Source organism: Ochotona curzoniae, unplaced genomic scaffold (assembly GCF_017591425.1).
Source record: "Ochotona curzoniae isolate NIBS_2020 unplaced genomic scaffold, NIBS_Ocur_1.0 contig_430, whole genome shotgun sequence".
Classification (NCBI taxonomy): Eukaryota; Metazoa; Chordata; class Mammalia; order Lagomorpha; family Ochotonidae; genus Ochotona; species Ochotona curzoniae.
Genome location: NW_024466219.1, coordinates 26,544,805 through 26,567,549, shown reverse-complemented (window position 1 = coordinate 26,567,549; position 22,745 = coordinate 26,544,805). Strand labels below are relative to the sequence as shown.

Below are 22,745 nucleotides of genomic sequence, written 5' to 3'. Positions count from 1 at the left end.
AAGGCAGATTTACACAGAGAAGGAGACAGACAGAAAGATCCTACATCTACTGGTTTACTCCCCAAGTGGCTGGAGAAAGCTGAAACAAGCTTTCTCCCAGTCTCCCACATGGGTGGAGAGTCCCAAGGCTTTGGGCCATCCTCCACTGCTTTCTCAGGCCACAAGCAGGGAGCTGGATGGGAAGCAGAGCAATCAGGACATGAACTAGTTCCCATTTAGGATCCCAGCACTTGCAAGGCAAGGATTTGGCCACTGGGCCATTGCACCAGGCCCCCCTGAAGGCTCTTTTTAAAGAGAAAAAAATATGGTGGTATGATATACACACAAGATAAATATTACTGATCCACAATGGCTGGACTAATTTACATTCCTATCTTCCTTTTTCTCCACATTGGCACCAACATTTGTCATTATTAGGCGTTTTTATAATAACAATTCTAAATAGGGTACAATAATACTTCTCTGTAGTTTTGATTTGTATTGCTTTGATAGCCATTAGTGCTAAGCATTTCTTTCTTAATTTGTTGACCATGTGAATTTCTAAGAAAGTCTGTTTATCACAGTTTGATACCCAGGTGGGAGACGGTGGTGATGGCTCAAGCACTCCCACCCATCGGGGAGACACAAACTGAGTTCAACTGAGTTTCCTAATCCTAGTTTTGGGTAGGCTCATTTTTAGGAAGGGACTCAGAAAATGACAGGCCAATATGTCTCTGTCTATTTGCTTCTCAAAGCAATTTGAACACCTATTAATCTTCTGCTGATTTTTTAAGTTATTCATACAGCTCCTGTACTTAGATATATATATTCAATATATATTGAATACACTTAAGTGTATAAATATATTCAAAAGAAGTGATATCAACATGTCAGTTACCTGTTCTCACACATTTATTGCTGCAATATTCATAACAGCTAAAACTTATGAACAGCCTACATAGCCATCATATGGATAAATGGATGTGTGTGCTCTCTGTGCTTTTCCTAGTTCCCTCTCACACAGAGGAAATTTTTTTAAATAAATGGGAATAAGAATAAAATGTAAGAAATTCTACTTCTTGACTGGCCTAAGATTTTTTGCTGACTGAGGAGGGCATGAAATCTAAGTAAAACAGTTTTCATCTGTGCATGTAGCTCATCCATGTTCTGGCAGCCTTTTTCACAAGTACCTGATAACCTGACAAGTTTAAATTAAGCTGAATTGGGGCTGGCAATATAGGATAACAAGTTAAGCTACTGTCTGCAATGCCACAATCCCATGTAAACCCTGGTAAGAGTTCCTGCTACTAAACTTCCTATCCAGTACCGTGCACATGTCCCTAGGAAAACAGAAGATGGGCAGATCTCATGCTTGTGGGAAACCCAAACACAGTTACTGGCTGCTGGTTTCAGCCTGGCCTCACCCTGGTCATTCAGCCATTCGGGGAGTGAGTCAGCAGATAGAAGCACTCACGTGAGTCTAAGCCTCTGCATTCTCTCATTTGACTCTGCTTTGCAAATCAGTAAGTCTTTTTAAAAAAAAATTAAATTTCATGAAATTAGTTACCTAATATAACAGGAAATGAAAGAAATTATTTACTAAGAAGGTATGATCTTATTGTCAATTACAGTCACAGTCAAAATTTCTGCTTAAGAGTCACACACTGGAAACAATATGACTAAATTCTACTACCACCAACAGCAGCAGCACAGACAGGGGCTAAAGGCAGCTTTTATTTAATTTAACCAGTCACTAACTCCAAGTGTAACCTCCACCTGTGGCACGTAACGTAAAACCACTTTGAAAAATAGAAAAGCAGCAAAGCAAGTAGCATTAACTCTCCCCAAGGTCAAAGCAGTGAATCCATTCTGAAATATGCTATTGGGGACATTACCACATTTGGCACATTCTGGTCTGGAATTCAGAAGGTCACCTCAATGTACAGGCAGGAATCTCTTCTTCCTGCTAAACTGAGCTTTAGTAATATTATCTGCCTACACGTTAAATGTAATTTAGAGTTCCTGGATCCTGGTTTCAGCACGGCCCAGCCCCAGCTCTTGTGAGCATTTGGGGAGTAAACTGACACAGGGAAAAATCTGTCTCCCCGCCTCTCCTCCCCCACCCACCTTACAAATAAAATGACTAAGTTAAAACTGAAGAAATTACCTGGCAGAATATAAGACCACGAGGTTCCACTATCAAACCAGATATCCAAAATGTCCTGACCTGGCACATACTCCAAACCATCAGGACCACCAACCTAATTAGATAATACGAAAATATTTTAATTACATAAGGATCACAATATATAAAACCATCCAAAAAGTTAAAATAACCAGTAAATTCACATTAGATTAAAACATTTTGAGCATTCAATTTATTGCAACTATATTTGCATGTGAAAGTGACTATAACAGGGCTGCATGGTGATGCGACATGCCAGTGGTCCTGGTATTGGGCTCCGGTTTGAGACCCGACTACCACACTTCTGATCCAACTCCCAGCTGATGGCCTGGGAAAGCAGCAGAGAATGGCCCAAGTGCTTGGGTCCCTGCACCCAAGTGAGAGACCTGGAACAAACTCCAGCATCCCAGCTTCGGCTCAGGACAGCTGTGACAGTTGTAACCATTTAGGTAGTGAACCAGTGGATGGAATTTCTCCCTGTTTTGCTCCCTCTCCCTCCATAGCTCTCTGAAGTGCAATAAATAAACCTTTAAAAAGATAAAATAAAGGTGACTATGACCCCTTAATTATATATCTATCTACATGAAATCTTTTAATGGTTTATTGGAATTATCTTAAAAACAGGGTATTTTTTTTTTAAAAGATTTATTTTTATTATTTTTTCATTGGAAAGGCGGATATACAGAGAGGAGAGACAGAGAGGAAGATCTTCCGTCCGGTGATTCACTCCCCAAGTGAGCGCAACGGGCCGATGCTATGCCGATCCGAAGCCAGGAGCCTCTTCCAGGTCTCCCACGCGGGTGCAGGTTCCCAAAGCTTTGGGCTGTCCTCGACTGCTTTCCCAGGCCACAAGCAGGGAGCTGGAAGGGAAGCGGGGCTGCCGGGATTAGAACCGGCGCCCATATGGGATCCCGGGCGTGCAAGGCGAGGACCTTTAACCACTTGCGCCACCGCGCCGGGCCCAAAACAGGGTATTTTTAAATGTATGTCACAATCAGTTCTGAGTTATGAATGATGAGCAGTTTTCTCAATCACATATACATTCTTTAGTCAACTAAAGCAGTCAGAATCAACACTGGCCCTCAAGGAGACAACAAATGGCCAACACTCCACTGCTAAATGCATACAAGGGACATTCAAAGATCATGGAAAATATACTTGACAAGACTACATGAATTTCAATTTTTCTTTGTCTTTCATAAACTTTTTCAAGTACCCTCATATGACACTTCAATCACTAAACCAAAGGGTCACACTCACACTACATAAGCTTCTAAATTGACATCCACAATAATATAATCAATTTTAGCTCCCAAGAATCCCTCACATTGTCAGTCAGTCGTGAAACACAGAAAGGCTGTTGAACACAAGTGGAATTCACCTGAGATAAAACCTCTTTCGGAAGAAGCTGCTCAGGGGGAAGAGTCCACCAGATGTCACTGCCGTGTTGCTCCACCAATTTCACAATGTGCTCCATGGTTTGGCTATTTTATGGGGAGAAAGCAGAACTACTAAATTATTGTGCTGAACAAACACTTTAAAACTTATTAAATAATGATTTTTATAACACTAAGACAGGGCCCGGCGGCGTGGCCTAGCAGCTAAAGTCCTTGAACACACCAGAATCCAAAATGGGTGCAGGTTCTAATCCAGGCAGCTCCACTTCCCATCCAGCTCCCTGCTTGTGGTCTGGGAAGGCAGTCGAGGATGGCCCAAAGCTTTGGGACCCTGCACCCACATGCGCGACCCCGAACAGGTTCCTGGTTCCCGGCTTCGGATCAGCACAGCACTGGCCGTTGTGGTCACTTGGGGAGTGAATAATCGGATGGAAGATCTTCCTCTCTGCTCTCTGTCTCTCCTCCTCTCTGTATATCTGGCTTTGTGATAAAAATAAACAAATCTTAAAAAAAAAAAAAAACACACTAAGACAAAATGAGGCAAAGCCATACCAACATGGACTTTGACAATAGATATCCAGCCTTGTCTATGTCACCTTCTGCTTGTCATCATGACACTCTCAGAGCCACCTGTCTCCTCTTTTAAGGAGAACAATACAACTCATTTATTCAGAAATTACTGAGCACTTTCAATATCTTGTGCACAATTCTAGGCACTGGAGATTTAGCAATACAGACAAGATCTTGGCCATAAAAGAACAGATTTCAGTGATTCTACCTACTTTCCTCTGAATTACCACAAACTAAAGGAGACTAGACATTGTATTTAGCAAAGTGTCTAATACGCAAGAGAAGGCCAATAAACACATAGACTAAATACTGAAACTGGTCATATCTTAGAGAAGTTATAAATTATTTGCCAATTAAACCAAGAGAAAAATGCAAACTTTGCAAAAGGAATATTGTACTTTTATTATAATACGTATTTCATTGTTAACAGCCTTGATAATATCACAGCCTTCCCTGGTTGCTTTCCATTTAGTCACAGTACAAAATGGTCAACAGTATGGACTCCCGGGCTGGGTACAACAGCTCAATTGGCTAATCTTCCCTCTTGCAAGCTCCTGGATCCCATATGGTTGCTGGTTCATGTCCCAGCTGCTCCACTTCTGATCCAGCTCCTTACTTGTGCCTTTAGAAGGCAATAAGGGAGGCCCCAAAGTTTTGGGTCCCTGAACAGATGTGAGACACCCAGAAGAAACTCCTGGCTGCTGACTTCAGACTGGCTCAGTTCTGGCCATTGGGGGAGTAAACCAGCATATCTGAGATCTTTGTTTCCATTTCTGTCTCCTACTGTCTGCAAATATACCTGTCTGATAAAAAAAATTAAATAAATCTTGAAAAAAAAAAAAAGAATATGGGGGGGCCTGGTGAAATAGCCTAGTGTCTAAATCCTCGCCTTGCATGAACCAGGATCCCTAATGGGTACTGGTTCATGTCCCAGCTGCTCCACTTTCCTTTCAGCTCCCTGCTTGTGGTCTGGAAAAGTAGTGGAGGACGGCCCAAAGCCTTGGGATCCTGCACTAACATGGGAGACCCAGAAGAAGCTCCTGGCTCTTGGCTTCAAATCAGCTCAGCTCTGGCCATTGTGGCTACATGGGGAGTGAACCAGTGGATGGAAGATCTTTCTCTTTCTCTCCTTCTCTGTGTAAATCTGCCTTTCCAATAAATTCTTTTTTAAAAAGTAATGGGGACAAATTAAAATATCTTACAAAAGATTTCTCTAAATTAATCCTCTTTGAAGGATTGAAAATATGTAATATTACCAGTGTGCACTTTGAAGAATAAACAAGCAAAACAGAAATAAACCTGAATTTCTAAAACAGACATTCCCCTTGGAAGGAAGTTTAACAGAAAAGATAAACTGCCATGTTATAAGATCATAAAACCTTTATACAGTAACTACGTAATCATGGGACAATAATTATTTAGTTATACATTAGTATTTTATATAGCTAACACAGAACACTTTATCAGTTAAAAATGTGACTATACTTAGAAAAATGAATGAAACTAGTAGCTAAAATAAAAATTTTTAAAAAACCAGTAAAAAAGTGCACATATACAACTAGACACATTATTTGTACCAACTATGAAATTCTCATCAAAAAACAAAGATTCTAAAGGTAAATGTAATTTTTGTCTGTTCTTTTTAAGATGTAGTTACCATTAGATTAGCAATATTAAGTAAACAATAAAATGAAACAGGAAATGATTAAATACACTGGAAAAAATAACATGGGTAAAAAAACACATAGGTATATCATTCAAATTTTATTCTATTTTGCAAGTAAGAGAAGTTTAATATTAATAAACCACACATGCTACTTTTTAAAACATTTTCAGAGCCCTTTCTAACTGGGTTCACCAAAATACCATTCACAGTTAGTGGCTCTTGACAGAAGGCTATTTTGCACCTTAGGTTCCTTTGAATGGTAAATAACAAGAAATATAGGAAGAACCAAGCTTTCAATTGTCTTCTACATCAGGTTCCAGTGATGTTTTTACTCCTCTGTTCTGTCTCTTTAACTCATTTGTAAAGACAGTCACTGCAAATGCAATCACAAGCCTATTGTCAGGCCTTTGCTAAGTAATGGCCAACGTTCTTATTGCTCATGCATAATAAAGACTGTGGACCAGACAGGGAACAGGGCAGTCTCGGGATTAATCTGTTGACAAAGCAAGCACTGAGTCCAAAGACCAGACTCCACCTATGAGTTATAGGATAATAACCGGAATGAACTACTTTATATTTCTGACCTTTAGTTTCTATGAGCACTAGGATATAAGAAGACTATATGAATTTTGACACTTAAAATGAATCATCATAAGAAAAATGGGAAATCTTATGACAAGAGATGAGGTTCCATATCTACTGCAGAATGTCAAATTCAACTTCAGTTAAACCAACATCAAATGGTCCTAAAATTCTACTTTAACTATCATTTAATCACATTGAATATATCATATCCAAGTCTATAAGAGTGTCAAACAATAAAGGAAGATTCCAGTTTTGTTGCTGGCATGTTATGAAGGTAACTGTAAAACACACCAAGCTAAGATAAACATCTCTAGTCCAATGAAACTTGCTTTAATTACTACATTTTCTTACAAGGGTATTAGAAATTCACTTACATATATTACATGCTTTAATATAAGAAATGTAATCTTACACTTCCTGTACATTTTATTGACAAATTAAAGTTCTTTTAAAAAAAAACTTTCAAGATCTCTTATTTCAGTGAAGAGGAAAGTTTGTTTGCTCTGGCTTTCACTAATACTTACTAGAACTAATATTTACTAGAAGCAGCGCAACCACATCCTGTTACTACAACAGTGAAAACCAACCCTGCAATGATTTTTAAAAATCCAAATTCAAAAAAGCTACAACAAATAAAACAGAAGCCTAATTTTTCATTAAATATACAAACAAATTTGAACATAAGAAAAATGTTTACTGCTTCTAAAAGGGGAGAAGCAGCCAGGCTCATTAACAGGTGAATCTCACTAACATTTAGCGAAAGACTTACTTCCTTACCTTATATCAGAAAACACAAAAACAATCGGGACTAAATATCATCTTCTAACATACTCGCTTATGTACAATGTTTTGCAACTCAGCTTAATTCTGAGATCTTAGAGAAGCAGTAAAATAAAGCCATCCTTACAATTAGAGAATTAAGCTTAACAAGCACATGTTAATTAGACTGACTTAGCCTTCCAGTAAATAATACCTCATTTTGTACATGAGAGCTTTTGGAGTCCTAACCAAGGCAACAAAAGTTAAAAAGTCAAAATTATTTCAAATAAGAGTGGAACTCTGCTAACAACACCTGCTGGCACAGATGTGAGGAGAAAGGTGCCTTCCTTCACTGTTGATGAGAGTGTAGGCTAACACAACCACTACGCAAGTCAGCATGGAAAGTGCAAAGTGAACTGAAAATTGATCTGCCGTATGACCCAGCCATCCAAGTACTAAAATATTTGCAAAGGAAATAAAATCTATATATGAGAAAGGGATCTGTAATCCTATATTTACAGCAGTACAATCTACAAGAGCAAAGACAGGGAAACAACCCAGATGCCCATTAAGAGGAATGGATTAAAAAAACTGTGGTACATCTATTCCATAGAATACTACTCAGCCATTAAAAAGAATGAAATTCTACCATTTTCAACAAAATGGTTCCAACTAGAGACAATTGTACTCAGCGAAATAAGCCAATCCCAAAAGAACAAATATCACATGTTCTCTCTGATGTAAGGCAACCTTCATGTAAAATACAAGGTCAATAGATACAGAGGTAAATGGGCAAGTACATATGGTCATCCAGATATAGAGGTAAATATGCATGTACATACAGTCATCTAGAGGGACTGTATAGCAGAGACTACCACATCAAGACATGAAGATACAAAGCAGCATGCATCTCCACTTCCAAATCAAAGATGGACTCCCAGTGAAATTGCAAAATGTATTTTGACAACAGGATGTTTGACTCTGCCATTCTCCATACCCACTACATCATGACACACTTAAATAGCAGCATGATGGACTTATGACTGATTGTGAAGGACTATACTATTATCATATTATGGGGAATTCAGTGAGGGGAACAGACTTGAGAGCAGAGGAGGGGAAATCCCAGAGCCTATGGAACTGTATCAGAAGACACACAAATTAACTTTTTAAAAGTATAGATGTTACATATATGAATTATATTTACAAATGTTTTCTTCACTAAATTACACCCTCCATTTTTTGCTTGACCATCTCACTTTAGGTGATTTTAAATCATTCTACCTTGCTTTAAAAAACTAGTACAAATGGGTACGTAATTTATAGCAAATATGGCAAAATGTTGAAAAACGTTAAATCTGTGTGCTCATTAAACTCCTTATATTTTCTATATTATGTGAGATTTTAAAACATGTAAAATAGAAAAATAAATTTTATGCTAATATACAAAAATGTTAATGTTTAATACATCCATATGTACTCATTACAGAGCTGTGGAAAAACCTAGAAACAGCCAAACATTTAGAGTGCTACATAAATTTGCTTTTCATAAACAGGTAACTAAGTAACCACTAACTAAGAAGCCATTTATACTGGCTTCATGTTTTCCATAACTGACTTAAATTACACCTCTTTTTAGTATTATGTGCCTTTATAAACAACTATAGTGAACACTTTATATATATATGTACCTTATCTATGCATATGTGTATAGATGAAATATATACATATATTTTGTACAAGAGACTTTAGCTTTATTTCCTCAAAATAAATACTTAGAAGTGGAAGTTTTATAATGAAATGAAATTACGCTTTACAAACTTTAAAAAATAATTTCCTAAGCATTTTCCTGCAGCATTAAATACTCTTCAGAAAAAAAGAAAAAGTCTGAATTTGTCTTTGGAGACTTAAGAAATCTCTTTCGTTAATAATATCCTGTATTTCATACAAGCACTTGTAGTGCTTGTTAATAATATCCTGTATTTCATACAAGCACTTGTAGTTAACTTGTAACCTAGAGATTAGAATTACTGCTGATAAAAGTGGGTAAAGCCACTTATCACTACATAATCTGTATCCTTCCATTCAAATGCTGTACTTTGCAAAGCATTAATCCATCATAAAAGTCTGTACTTTACTCAAAGGCCTTATCTAAACACATGCACTACACATCCCTTCTTCGGTTTCAGTGACGACCCACAAGGCAGTACGAGGACTTATAACACCAATCATGCTGAACTTTGAAGTCAACTGGGCTGCAGGCTTATTCAGCATGGAACTGAAAATGCGGCAGCATTAGGATTAGCAGGCAATGAAGCAACCACTGCTGTCATCCAGGATTTTCTGCTGTGTAACAATAGTCAAGACTTTCAGACAACTTTTCATCTGCACTTTACTCAAATCAGAACAAGGTAAGATATTAAATGCTTCATGTTTGTTTACTAACTACAGGAAACAACAAAACTTTGGAGGGAGAATTTTATATTTTAATTTAATTCTATCTTTTAAACATTATAAGAAAAAAAATTTTTTTTTAGTTTTATTTCATGAATGTAAAGAAATGTAACTTTATTTTAGTAGTACTACTCTAACCCAAAATGTATTGACTTTTATTTATCTCTGACATATAAACACCACAAATCTGAACTGTTCAGGCATGTTTACAATGCATAAAGTACAATCAGAGTAAATATATCTCCTCGAACATTTAATATTCATTTGCTGGGAGAACATTTAAATTTCTTTCTCCTTGTCTTTTTCTTGAGAATACATTGATATCCACAGCCATCCTACTTTGTAACACAACATTGGAACTTAATATTTTTAACTATATAACTCAGAGACCTTTAATCAACATTTCAAAAATATGAAGTAGCTAAACTTAACACTCCAACTAAACTGGAAATTTCCACATTGTTTGTACTAAATCTCTTGTAATCTTCTTAAAGCCTGGGGCCAAATTTTCAGTATGCATAAACTAACTGGTACATTAAGACTGAAAAATTGACTTGTTAAAAGAAATGTAACCAGCTGCTTTTTTTCCTTCCTAGGGAACCAATGTTTTAAAATTCCATGCTTCTTATACTAAAAATCACTTGTTTGTATTAACTAGGAATATTCACTAAATTATAATGTACTACATTAGATTCAATAAATGATCAATAGTGTTTAAGTCAGAAATGTAATTCTTTCTTGAAAAAACACAAATATGAATATGAAATACAATGAGACTATCAGGGCAAATTAAACATCAGAGTTTCAAATCTAGCAGTTCCTAAAGTCTTTCAGGACATGAAAAAAACCAGGCTAGCGCAGTAGCCTAGCGGCTAAAGTCCTTGCTTTGCATGCACCAGGATCCCATATGGGCACCGATTCATATCCCGGCAACCCCATTTCCCATCCAACACCCTCCTTGTGGCACGGGAAAGCAGCTGAGGATGGACCAAAGCCTTGGGACCTTGCACCCATATGGGAGACAAGGAAGAAGCTCCAGGCTCCTGGCTCCGGAGCAGGGCAGCTCCAGCCGTTGCAGCCACTTGAGGAGTGAATCAGCAGACCAAAGATCTTTCTCTCAGTCTTTCCTCTGTGTATATCTGACTTTCCAGTAAAAATATATCTTAAAAAAAAAAAAGAACATGAATAAATCAAGACTTTTTTTTCTGTGAAAGAAGTATACTTAAAGGTCTCATACAGACCATAATAAAAACCAGAAGAAATATTTCTGAGGTGTTAATGGAGTTATCAACTGTAACAGCAACTCCATGTGGATTATGTACCAATTTCCAGTGGAGAAGCTGTTACTTTTGATGGTTACCAACTTGCTACATGGAAATGTGAAAAAAGAAAGCAAACTGGTCATTTCACTCCTGTTTGATACACAAGAAGAAAATATAATCACTAACCCTGTTCTACAAAACTGACAGATTATCAATTTTCTTGAATTCACCTAAAGGACCTCACTGTGGAAGAAGGCTGAAGTCACCACTAACTGACAGAGGGGTGGGTTTCTGGCACGGAGCTTAGGTCGTCTGGAATGCCTGCATCCCGTGTCAGGGAGCCCCGTTCCGGACTCTGCTTCTGATCGTGGCTCCTGCTAGGGCACACCGTCTGAGGACGCGGGTGACGGCTGAAGCCTGTGGGCTCCTGGAACCCACATGGCAAGACTGCACCAAGTTCCTGGATCTCAGCTTCAATCCACGGCAGCCCAGGTGATTTAGAGGCATTGGGAAGTGAACTAGCAGACGAGGGAGGAAGCACTGTGTTCTATGAGGCTCTCATATTGTTTCTCAAAAAAAAAATATTCATAGACAGACACAAAACACTGGTATACAGGAAAATGACCTATGAATTGACAGACGATATGGCTAAGTTTGTCTGTCATTTCTGTAGGCCAATGTTCTGTATACTGCTTTCCCTTCAAAATGAGAAAATATATTGGTAGCAACACAATGACAGATACACACACAAAAAAATCCATTCCACAGCTCAGAAATGTACTGACCCAATAAAAATGATACTTAATGAAAACTTATTTGTGTTTTTTTTATGAGAAAGCTGACGTTCGTTTTTCCTATACTACTAACCAATAAAACTACATATTATTTTATTGTCATTGTGAAATGGTCAATTACATCATTTGCTCTACTTGGTAATATGCAATATAGTCTACCTTAATCATTTCAAGGGAATTCTCTCAAATTTTTAGTCTCTAAACACCTACAAGAAGTAGAAACAAGGACACTCGCACTTAAGAAAACACTCTCCAGCATAAAACTTTAAGTGTTACTTGTATAAATTTATCTCAACTACAATCATTTTAATCCATGCCAGAGGTAATAAGACATGAATAATTCATCTAGCCAAGGTCTAAATTTTAAGAACAACACAGGAATGATATTTAGAACAAAGAATCTTAGCCCCAAATTAAAATAATACTGAAAAATATCTTAGGACAATCTCCTAGGTTCTACCTACAGTTTCTTTCCCTAAGACATATTCTTACTTCTCACCTGTTCTTACTCTACTTTTTAAGATTCCCTACAATCTGCCTCCATCAGTCTTAATTACCATCCAAACGTCAAGGTCCTCCACGCACCCCACCTCCAGTCTCCCCCAGATGGTTCTGATCCATCCTCCATGCTCCTGTCCGTCCTGGTCCTCAGTTCCTGCTAATCCTACTTGGTAAAGCTTTCCTCCTTCCCTACCTAGTCCTCGAGGCTCACCTCCAGTAACATGTCTGCTTGAGGCAGAGCCTCTGGTCCACCCCTCAGTCGTAAGTATCAATTGTTCATCATGTAGCAATACAATGTATTGTTGTTCTAAGGTGCCACCCCTCAGAATATAGCGATGCCAGCTATCTTTCTAATAAAAAGCTTGAAAGAAAGCTTTCAAGGTTACTAAGAACTACTACTACAGGATCACCGATGCCCTGGAGTAGTAGCCTAAGTCATCACATGCAGCACCATCAGCCCACATGAGCACAGGGTTCCAATCCCAGAGGCTGGCTCCACTTCCAGTGCTGCTGACAAGCTGATGCAAGACTGCCCCCGGCTGTCCTCTTTGAACCTCTGCCTTTCAAATCAAATAAACAAGGTGGGGAGGGTCATTAAAAAAAAAAAGAAGAACTAGTCTACATATGACTATAAAGGATTAAGAAAAAAAATACAACACGCTAGGGTCTGACATGTGCCACAATAGGTTAAGCTGCTATTTACAACACCAGTATCCCAAATCTGAAAGCAGTTCAACTCCTAGCTCTAACCCGACCAACCCGGCTACCTGATAATGTGCGTGAGAAAGCAGCAAACTGCCCAAGTATTAGACCACTGGCGCCCATGTGGCACACCCACATGGAAGTCCTAGCTCCTGGCTTCTGTTTAATCTAGGCCCTAGCGTTGTGGCCACTCGCGTAGTGAAGCAGCAGAAGTTAGATCTCCTTCCCCACCCCTTCCACTCTGCCTATCAAACAAATATGTAAATACTTTCTAAAATAGATTTTGAAAATACTTTAGTCAACATGTGTTTTAAAAAAATTCTTATAGACAGGTATTGTTGCACATGGAGTAAAGCTGCCTCTTGGAATGCCTGTGTTTCACACCAGAATGCCCAAGATACAGTCCTGCCTTGGATTCCAATCCAGTGTACTGTCAAAAAACCTACGAGGCAGCAGATGCCGACAAAGTATTTGAATCCCTGCCACTCACGTGGATGATTCAGAATTTCTGGCTCCCGGCTGCCCTAGCCCCTCATGCTGCAGGCCTTTACGAAGTAAAACAGTAGGTGGAATGGATATTTCTGTTTTTCAATAAATATTTTAAAAGAAAAACAACTAGAGCAGGTAAGCCACTTCTCAGGATATCCATAACCCTTAAAAGAGCGCCAGTCCAGGTGCTGGCTACTCTGTTAGCCATCACACTCCCTGCAGAGACACAGAGGACGCAGCAGATACTGGCTAGGTGTTGAGCTCCCTGCCACTAACGTGACAGACCCAGACGGAGATCCTGCTTTCAGCGACTCAGCCCCTGCTAACATAGGCAATTAGAGAGTAAACCAGAAAGCAGATTCATTTATCCATGCAATCAATCAATAAATCTCAATTCTCTCCACCCAGTGTGGTAGCCTCACAGCTAAAGTCCCTGCCTTGCACACACCGGGATCCCAACGGGCACCAGTTCGTACCCCAGCCGATCCATTTTCCATCTAGCTCCCTGCTTGCGGCCTGGAAAAGAAAGCAGTAAAGCCCAAAGCCTTGGGACTATGTACCCACAGGGGAGACCCAGAACAAGCTCCTGGCTCCAGGCTCCTGACCGGATAAGCTGAGCTCTGGTCATTATGGCTACTTGGAAAGTGAAACAGCGTATGGAAGACCCTTCTGTCTGTCTCTCCTCTCTGTATATCTCACTTTCCAATAAAAATAAATCTTTCCTAAAAAAAAATCTCAATTCTCTGTCCCTTGAAAACAAATCATTTTGGAGGTTCAAGGGGTAGGACTTATGGCAGACATCATGGTACAAGTTAAGCCAGCACCTGGGACACTGGCTCCGCATCAGAGTAGCGTTGAATCTAGTTTGCAAAGCTCCTTGTAACACGCCTGGGAAGCACCGATGATGGCCCAAGTGCCCAGGTCCCTGCCACCCAGGCGGTGGACGCGGGTGGAATCCGGGGCTTCCAGCTAGAGCCTGGTCCAAGCCTGCCACTGCCATTTGCACAGTGAACCAACACATGGGAGAGAGTGATCTATCCCACATGCCTCTGTTACTCTGCTTTTCAAATATAAAACTAAACTCTTTTTTAAAAGTTCATGCAGAAATACCTAATTTGCATTAACATTTCAACTGCATAAGATAATTTTTTTTTCATTACAAAGTCAGATATACAGAGAGGAGGAGAGACAGAGAGGAAGATCTTCCATCCGATGATTCACTCATCAAGTGAGAGCAGTGCTGTGCCAATCCGAAGCCAGGATCCAGGTACTTCTCCAGGTCTCCCACACGGGTGCAGGGTCCCAAGGGTTTGAGCCATCCTCGACTGCTCTCCCAGGCCACAAGCAGGGAGCTGGATGGGAAGTGGAGCTGCCGGGATTAGAACCAGCACCCATATGGGATCCTGGCACGTTCAAGGTGAGGACTTTAGCCGCTAGGCCACACCGCCGGGCCCGATAAGAGAATTTTTTAAAAGTTCACATTTAACTACCCCCAGAAAAGATGATTGTTTTATTATATGTAACTTATACCAGGTAAGAGGGATCTCAATAGCCTATTTTTCCATTTTTGAGAAAAACAACTCATTTTCAAACACTGACAATTTTTAGTTTGAATTTTACCTGTTGATCAGGTATTCATCCTTCGTCTTATGATGGAACACAGGAATCGGAACACCCCACACTCTTTGTCTTGATATACACCAATATGGCCGCCTGTCCATCATTTCAACCATGGCATTCAGTGCTGATCCAGGAATAAACTTCACCGTTTTCAGCAATTCCTGCAAGTTAATCAGAACTCAGATCTAGCGGGAAGACAACAGCACATTCTTTCCAGAACTATCATTACCTTTCCTAATGCAATTTCTTATTTAGTTTTTTTGTAGTTATACACAGTTCCTCATCCACCAAAAAGCACTTAAGATTTCAGAGTAAACGAAGCAAAGTAAAAGGCTCAGTACACGATATTCAGAGCAAAATTACCCTTTAGAGAATTTAGCAAGAGATTTTACAATTTCCAACTTAGACCGACCTGAGGTCAAAACATGTAACAACATTTTTGATCTTGCATTATACTTCACTGAAACAGAGTTACTGTCAATGAAACTTGATTTCAACCACTGGTTTAAATGCTTAAAAAATAAGCAACTATTCCAGGGTGAGAAACAAGAACGGCGATGTAATTTAATTTTACAAAGAAAACTTCATAGGAAGACACTTTCTAAACTTTCCAACTGACTTACACCTCTCAGGATCTCTCCCACCCTCTTATCCCCTCGGAAGTCATAAACTGTTAGCATCTGATTTCATTTCAGTTGTCAATTAACGAAGCATGAAATATAGAGCAAAAATGTTTAATGATCTCCCCAAAAGCCAAAATTCACTAGCCACATAGTTAAAAATCTCTTCATTTGCTAATATATTTTGTATTTACTTAAATGAACATTTTTTAGAGCCTTATAAGGCTTCTAAATTCCCTCCCCAAAGCCCACTGTAGCACCATCTACTGGCAGAATAGCACATCTACGCAACTCAATTAATTTAAAAATTCAATGTGAAAACTGAATATCTGACTTTGCAAAGGAATTATCGCTATTTTTTTCAAAGTGACAATAATATGCATGCTAAAATATTATGGGGAATAAACATAATATGGAAGAAATACTGCCTTGAGTTTGCTTCAAAATAATCCATTGAGTGGACAGTTAATGGTGGCCATCATAAGGGATATGCTAACCTGATTACTGTTGAAGTCAGGCAGAAACAATACAACATAACCCTGTCTTGCCATTTTTATAAACAGCAATTGAAACTGTCTATGAAGAAGAGTAGAAAAAAATTTGGCTCAAACATTTTTTATCACACTTAAAATACTCTGCAACCAAAAAACTGTGAAGAGTTGAAAGTTAGAAATTTTAACATACACAAATAAGAAAGCCTTCATGGCAGTGAAAAAAAAAACTTATATCACACTTGTGCAAATTATAGAAGTTTAAAAAATGTAAACTGTTGCACAGTTTTGGCAAGGATGCTGAACTGGCAAGCTAACAAGCAAACCACTGAGTACAGCAATATCTTATATTTTAGAAACAGAGCAAAGTATCTGTACACTCAGCCCAGTTACCAAACACATTTTTGAGCTCTTCCATTCAAGAGAATCAAGTTATCTAAGTTCCCTCGGAAGGTATATATGTGTGTGTGTGTGTGTGCATATTATATCTATATATATACACACACACACACACACACTTACATACCCCCCCACACGCACTGAAAGAGCCAGCTCACATGTTATCTTAAAAACACAGTATATCCATTAGTATTTTCTAAGTTAGAGTAAAAGTGTTTCAAATGCACTGCAAATCCACTATAGATGAAAAGGTTTACACTCTTCCTGTAACATCTTTTACTGGAAACGCCTATTTACTTACCCCATGAGTGAGGTATTGTCATCTTTGCAGAGATGAGAAAACCGAAGTTCTGGGATGTTAAACAACTTGCCTGCCCCAGTCCTATCCTAGTTCTATGCTTCTTGTACCCCAGCATTCAAGAAGGCCCACCTACTCTGAACGGAATTTCAAGGTCATTCCAGATCTAATTTCCTCTAATTTCACTACAACAAATCACAACAAAAGTGATCTTTTACACTCCCAAAATTCCAAGCTAACTTTGTATGCAACCTTGTAAAACTTTAGAGAATGATAAATTCCACCTTTCCTACCTTGGCTGTAGTCCTAATGTCCGAGATATTTATAAACCACTGCTTGCTGGCACGAATAACCACTGGTTTCTTAGTTCTCCAGTCATAAGGATAGCTGTGTACCAATTTTTCCTCTTTTAACAAATTCTTCGTGGTCTGAAGCATCTTTATAACTTAAAAAATATAGAGAGAGACAATTTATATTAAACACTGGAAGTGTGAGCAGGTAAAGCTGCCATTTGGTATGCTTCCATCCCATACTGGTTCAAGTCTCAGCTCCCCTGTGCTTCTGACCTAGTCCCTGCTACGACGCCTGAGAGACAAGACACAGCAGTCCAAACACCTGAGTTCCTGTAACCCACACAGAAGGCCTGGATGCAGCTTTTAGTTTGCTCTACACTAGCCAAGTCTCTTGTGAACATTTGTAGAGTGAACAACCAAATGGATGATCTGTCTTTCCTCTCCCTGTCACTCTGCTTTTCAAATAAATACATCTTTTTAAAATCTAAAGCGTCAACATTATACATATTTTTAAAGTACTATGAAAACCATAACACATGCTAAACTCTTAGGAGTACTAAATCTACACTAAAAGGCATCAAGAAGAGTAGCCACTCTGGTACAGCCTGAGTTAATTCTAAAGCATGTTATTCTCTCACAGCTCTTTATATCACAGGAAAAATAAAAAAAAATCTATCCAGAACTCAACATTTCAAATCCAAAGTCATAATCTTTTACACTATGAATCTTAACCTAGTCTCTAGGTATCCAGAACTCCAGCGTAGTGAGCTGAATTGTGTCTCCAAAAAAGATCCTAAATGGTTGTAACTGTGAATGTGACCTTACTGGGAAATCTGGCCTTGGCACATATAATTAAGATGAGGTCACAATGATGTAGACTGCACCTTATATCCAGTCATGTGGATCCTTAAAGCAAGAAAAGATGCACAGTCAAACACAGAGGAGCTAAAGGCAGCCACATGACCACTTGACCACACGGGCAGCAGCCCAGTTGTAAATCAACAAACACAAGGATCTCCACGCACTACTAGTAGCTAAGAAGAGGCAAATAAAGACTGCTCCACAGAATTTATGGAGGCAACAGGACCTTGCCAACCCCCTTATTCTCACTTTTAGACTTCAGAATTTGATAGAATAAATGTATCTTATTTTAAGTCACCAAAGTTATGGCAATTTGTTATAGTTGCCCTAGAAAACGAACACATCAGGTCCAATTTGCTTTAGTCTTAGCTGGGCAAACAAAGGCCTCATAGCACAGTTTCCAAACCTACAAAATAAGGCAGAAACATAATGTAAGACTGAGGAAGTGGGGTGAACATGGTGGCATGGCACGTAAAACTGCTGGCTACATTGCTGGTATCCCATATGGGCACCAGCTCACAATCTAGCTGATGCACTTCCGATCTGGCTTCCAATTAATGCGCCTGGAAAGGAAGCAGAAGACAGACCAAGTCCTTGGGCTCCTGCACCCACACGGGAGATGTGGAAGAAGTTTCAGATTCCTCGCTTCCACCTGGCCCATACCCAGTCACTGTGGTGACGTTCCTGAATCAGCAGATGGTGAATCAGAAAGAATTACTATCTGTAGTTTTTTTTTTTTTCTATGCAACTGACTTTCAAATAAATCCTGGGGGGGAAAAGAAAGGAGGAGGAGGAGAAGGGTCCAGCACAATGGTTCAATGGCTGAATGTTCAACTTGTACGCACTGGAATCCCATCTGGGTGCCAGTTCCACTACCTACCCAAAACTCTGCTTTGTGGCCCATGAAAGCCATGGAGGATAACCCAAAGTGGTGGGATGCTGCGTTGACATGGGTAACTCCAAACAAGGTCCTGGCTCCTAGTTTCAGATTGGCCCAGCTTCGGCCATTATAGCCATTTGGGGAGTAAACCAGTGAATGGAAGAACTTTTCTCTTAGTCTCTCCTTCTCTCTGTAAAGATCTGTCTTTCAATAAAAATAAATGATCTTTAAAAAGATAATTTTAAAAAGATTGAGGCACTCCCAAAACTGGTCAACTATTTGAACTAAAAGTAGAAAATGTTCTGATACAATTAACATCTAACTCCAAACTGGAGCTCTCTTTCCACAAAAGTGCTAACACCTATTATTTTCTTGATAACTCTAAAATAATACTTCTCCCTGTTGACAGTTCTGATTTGTTTAAAAAAAATTGAGCTACTTCAAAGCAACAGATAGTCTCAAACTCCATTTCAAATCATGGCAAAAATGCAATTCTAGCATTTTGTTTCTGGTAACAGTAAAAGAAAGGAGAAGAGCAAACAAAGGCTACTATAGGTTGCTTTTCAGAAAACATTTATAATATAAACAGAAAACAATACTTACCCACATCGGTTCCTTCTTCAAGGACAGATTTGTCTCGAAGGTCAGGACCTGCATCATCTGTGAAAATTCCATCTTCATTCACTAAACAATCCTACAAAGTGTCATGGTGAACAATTAGAATATCAAGATATTCTACCTTATGACAATATCTGATAAAGTAACTGATTTAAAAAAAAATCTTGGTATAGTCTATTATTCTTCTATACTGAAATTATGGGTGCTTCTGCCTCAGCCAATAGGAATTTGTGTGTCTTATGCACTTTTACTTGCTTTCTCCCCCCGCCTTCCCCATTGATTTCCCCTCTAGGATTACAATGGATAGTCCTTCAAGAATAGTCCTAAGTCCATCATGCTGTTATTGAGGTGTTTCCTAACACTGTGGGCATGGACAATGTCAGAGAGTCCAGCATCCTACAGTCAGGATATTTTCAACTGTTTCCTTGTGAGTTTCTGCACAGGATAGGTGTTTGGCTCAATGGTTAAGACACTGCTTGGGACTCCCAAACCCCATGCGGAAATCTCTGATCTCAGTCTCGGCTCTAACGTACTCTAGCTTCCTGCCAATACGCACCCTTGGAGGCAGCAGGTCACACCGTTCGAGAATTTGAGTCCCTATCACTCATATAGAAGACCAAGACTGAATTCCAGGCTCCTGATTTTGGCCTGACACTGCCCCGGGAGCGAAACCAAAAATGGAAAAACTGTCTCTCTGACCCTCCACCTTTCAAGCAAATAAAATAACCAAAATTACATCAAAGCAAAAAAAAAAAACATGTGTTTTTTTTTAATTGGATAGAGGACGTATCAGATATTAAACTGATAAGAACAGATACTACACTTGATCTTAGCCAAAAGGCCGAGAAGCGATTTTTAATTGGAAAGGCAGAATACTTTAAGTTTCACAACAAAATATATTAAATATATCAAACCATCTTAAACTGATCTCTACTATTCACATATTACGACAACGTACACACTTACAAATTCTAGAACTCGTATTTTTAACTAAATAGCTAAAGTGTACAAATTAAAGAGGATTATCAGTGAAAAAAACCAAACTGCTGGGGGCAGCATGCAACCTGGTGCAGCACAGCAAGGTTCAGCTTGCAATGCCAGTGTCCTCCTGGTCAATGCTAGTTTGAAGTCCTGCCGTTTCACCTCCAATCCAGCTCCCTGCTAAAAATGCCTGGGAGAAGAGAAGATGGCCCAGGGACTGGAGCCTCTGGGACCCACATGGGAAATGGGAAACAGTGCTAGGATCCTGGCTTCAGTTCCATGATCCAGTCACTGTAATTACCTAGAAAATGAACTGGCACATAGAAGAACTCTGCCTCTCCCTCTCTTTCTGCAACCTTGCCTTTCAAATAAATAATATTTTTTAAAAGGAGTAGAAGGGGAAAAAAGCTATCCTTTTCAACCACTTACATAAACTATACTTAACATTTTAAGGACCAGAATTAGCTAGTCTATATTACTTAATACTTGAAACAAAGTACTTTTAAAAATGTGCCCCATGTAATATGTATTCTTGAACTTTAACTCTGATTTTAAAATTCTAGATATTTCTAAAATAGAATGAAATAAAGACACTTTAGCATATTATAGAAACCTAACCATTCAACAATGACAAGGACAAAATGATTACCACAAAGAGATTTTAAAATTTTTCACTCTCAGTCTACAAGATGAATAATTAAAAGGGACAAAAGGGGATCAGTACCACTGGCAGATTGTGCTGAGACGCTACACCATAATCCTCCAAGCCATGTGCTGGGGCTGTGTGGACCAATCCTGTTCCTTTTGCCATGGTGACATGATTGGCAGGCAAAAGGGGAGAGACTTTATCAGGCTTCAAAGGATGACGACAGGAGCCACTTTCTAAATCTCCACCTAGGGGAAAGGGAAAACAGTTAATCCTTTTATGTGGCCATTCTCTTCCTTTTGAGTTTAGCATGGCAGAAGAACAGAATCTAGAACAGGATCATCTGGTCTCAAGTCCTGACTTCGCTTACTCTATGACCTTCAGGAATCTAGATGAAATTGATAAATGGGGTTCGTAACTGAGAGGGCAGCTATGAGGAAAAACAGAGTTAACGCACTTCAACTGTCTGGGCCACTAATCATTCCTATCAGATAGTAAAGACTTTAAAATATTAGCAATTTTATGTATAAATAAAAACATATAAGTGAGTTCCAGTAAAATTCCTCTATATATAAACTTTGGAATGTAAGAATAAAAGTTTCTCTATCAGCAGATGGATGAGCAATGGGTTTTAATAAACTTGTTGTGGGAAACCACTGCTACTTTCATATTCCTATTCCTAAAAATGATAAAAGATGGTAAACAACACTTAACATTCCTAGCCACTCAGAATATACTAGATTCAACATAAATTCTTTATAATACTACTATAAGACAGGTAACACTACCCACAATTCATTAATAAGAAAATCACTTCAGAAAATGTAAACAGTATGCTTGAGGTCATAGTTCAATAATGATTGCCCCAATTTTCAAGGCAAGTTTTACTCCGACTTTAATAGTCCATGTCTCTATCTCCTTTTAGTACCCTATCAGACCCTTCGCTATTGATTTTTCTACACCTCCACTAATTCTGACCTTTACTACCTTCTGAGTTAAATCCCATTAACCAGCCTTTCACATAACACAAAGGCTATTTTCAAATTTATTCTTCCTCATTTGAAAAAGGCAGAGCAACAAAGAATGGGAGGCAGAGCGAGATCCTCCATTTACAACAGCCAGGGCTGGGCCAGGCCAAAGCCAGCACCCAGGGACTCTATCCAGGTTTCCCTGCTTGGGGACAGGGACTCGAGTATGTGAGCCATCACCTGCAGCCTTCAGGCCCATGAGCAGAAACCTGAATCAGAAAGAGGCAGACTCAACCCCAGGCACTCCAATAACAGATACAGCCATTCCACATGGCAACTTGCCCCACTGCACCCCAGCACCTGCCGAGATCTACGAATGACAAGGATCACCTGGTTCTATCCATTTACTGAGTGAGTCTGTTCACCTGATCTACTTCCAATAATTAATAAAACTTCATTGATCCCTTTAGTCCTCAGATGTTCCCCGCAAATTACTCATTCTCACAAATTAAAAAATGTTGATTTTTAAAAACTCCACCATGGGTAAGGGTATGGAGAGGGGCTGAGGGAATCCCAGAGCCTATGAAACTGTGTCACATGATACAATGTAATTAATACAAAAAAAAAAAAAGAAAGAAAACCTATGTCCTCAGAGAAATTTGTTTTTCCAGCATACAGCAATCAAAACTACATAATTTGTTCATACTATCAGTCTTTTTACCAACAT

The 22,745-nt window shown here is 39.1% G+C and overlaps 1 protein-coding gene and 1 pseudogene across 1 annotated transcript in view; both read right to left on the bottom strand.

Annotated features, from left to right (window-relative positions):
- IARS2 (isoleucyl-tRNA synthetase 2, mitochondrial) overlaps window positions 1–22,745 on the bottom strand; it is a 52,662-nt gene that overhangs the window by 20,738 nt on the left and 9,179 nt on the right. The window contains exons 9-14 of the mRNA XM_040985705.1: window positions 21,129–21,298; window positions 19,409–19,499; window positions 17,065–17,216; window positions 14,964–15,124; window positions 3,546–3,648; window positions 2,147–2,240 (exon numbers count right to left, since the gene is read on the bottom strand). Coding sequence (XP_040841639.1) covers window positions 2,147–2,240; window positions 3,546–3,648; window positions 14,964–15,124; window positions 17,065–17,216; window positions 19,409–19,499; window positions 21,129–21,298 — 771 coding nt within the window. The remainder of the gene's footprint in view (window positions 1–2,146; window positions 2,241–3,545; window positions 3,649–14,963; window positions 15,125–17,064; window positions 17,217–19,408; window positions 19,500–21,128; window positions 21,299–22,745) is intronic.
- Window positions 20,155–20,276, bottom strand: LOC121160120 (annotated as a pseudogene).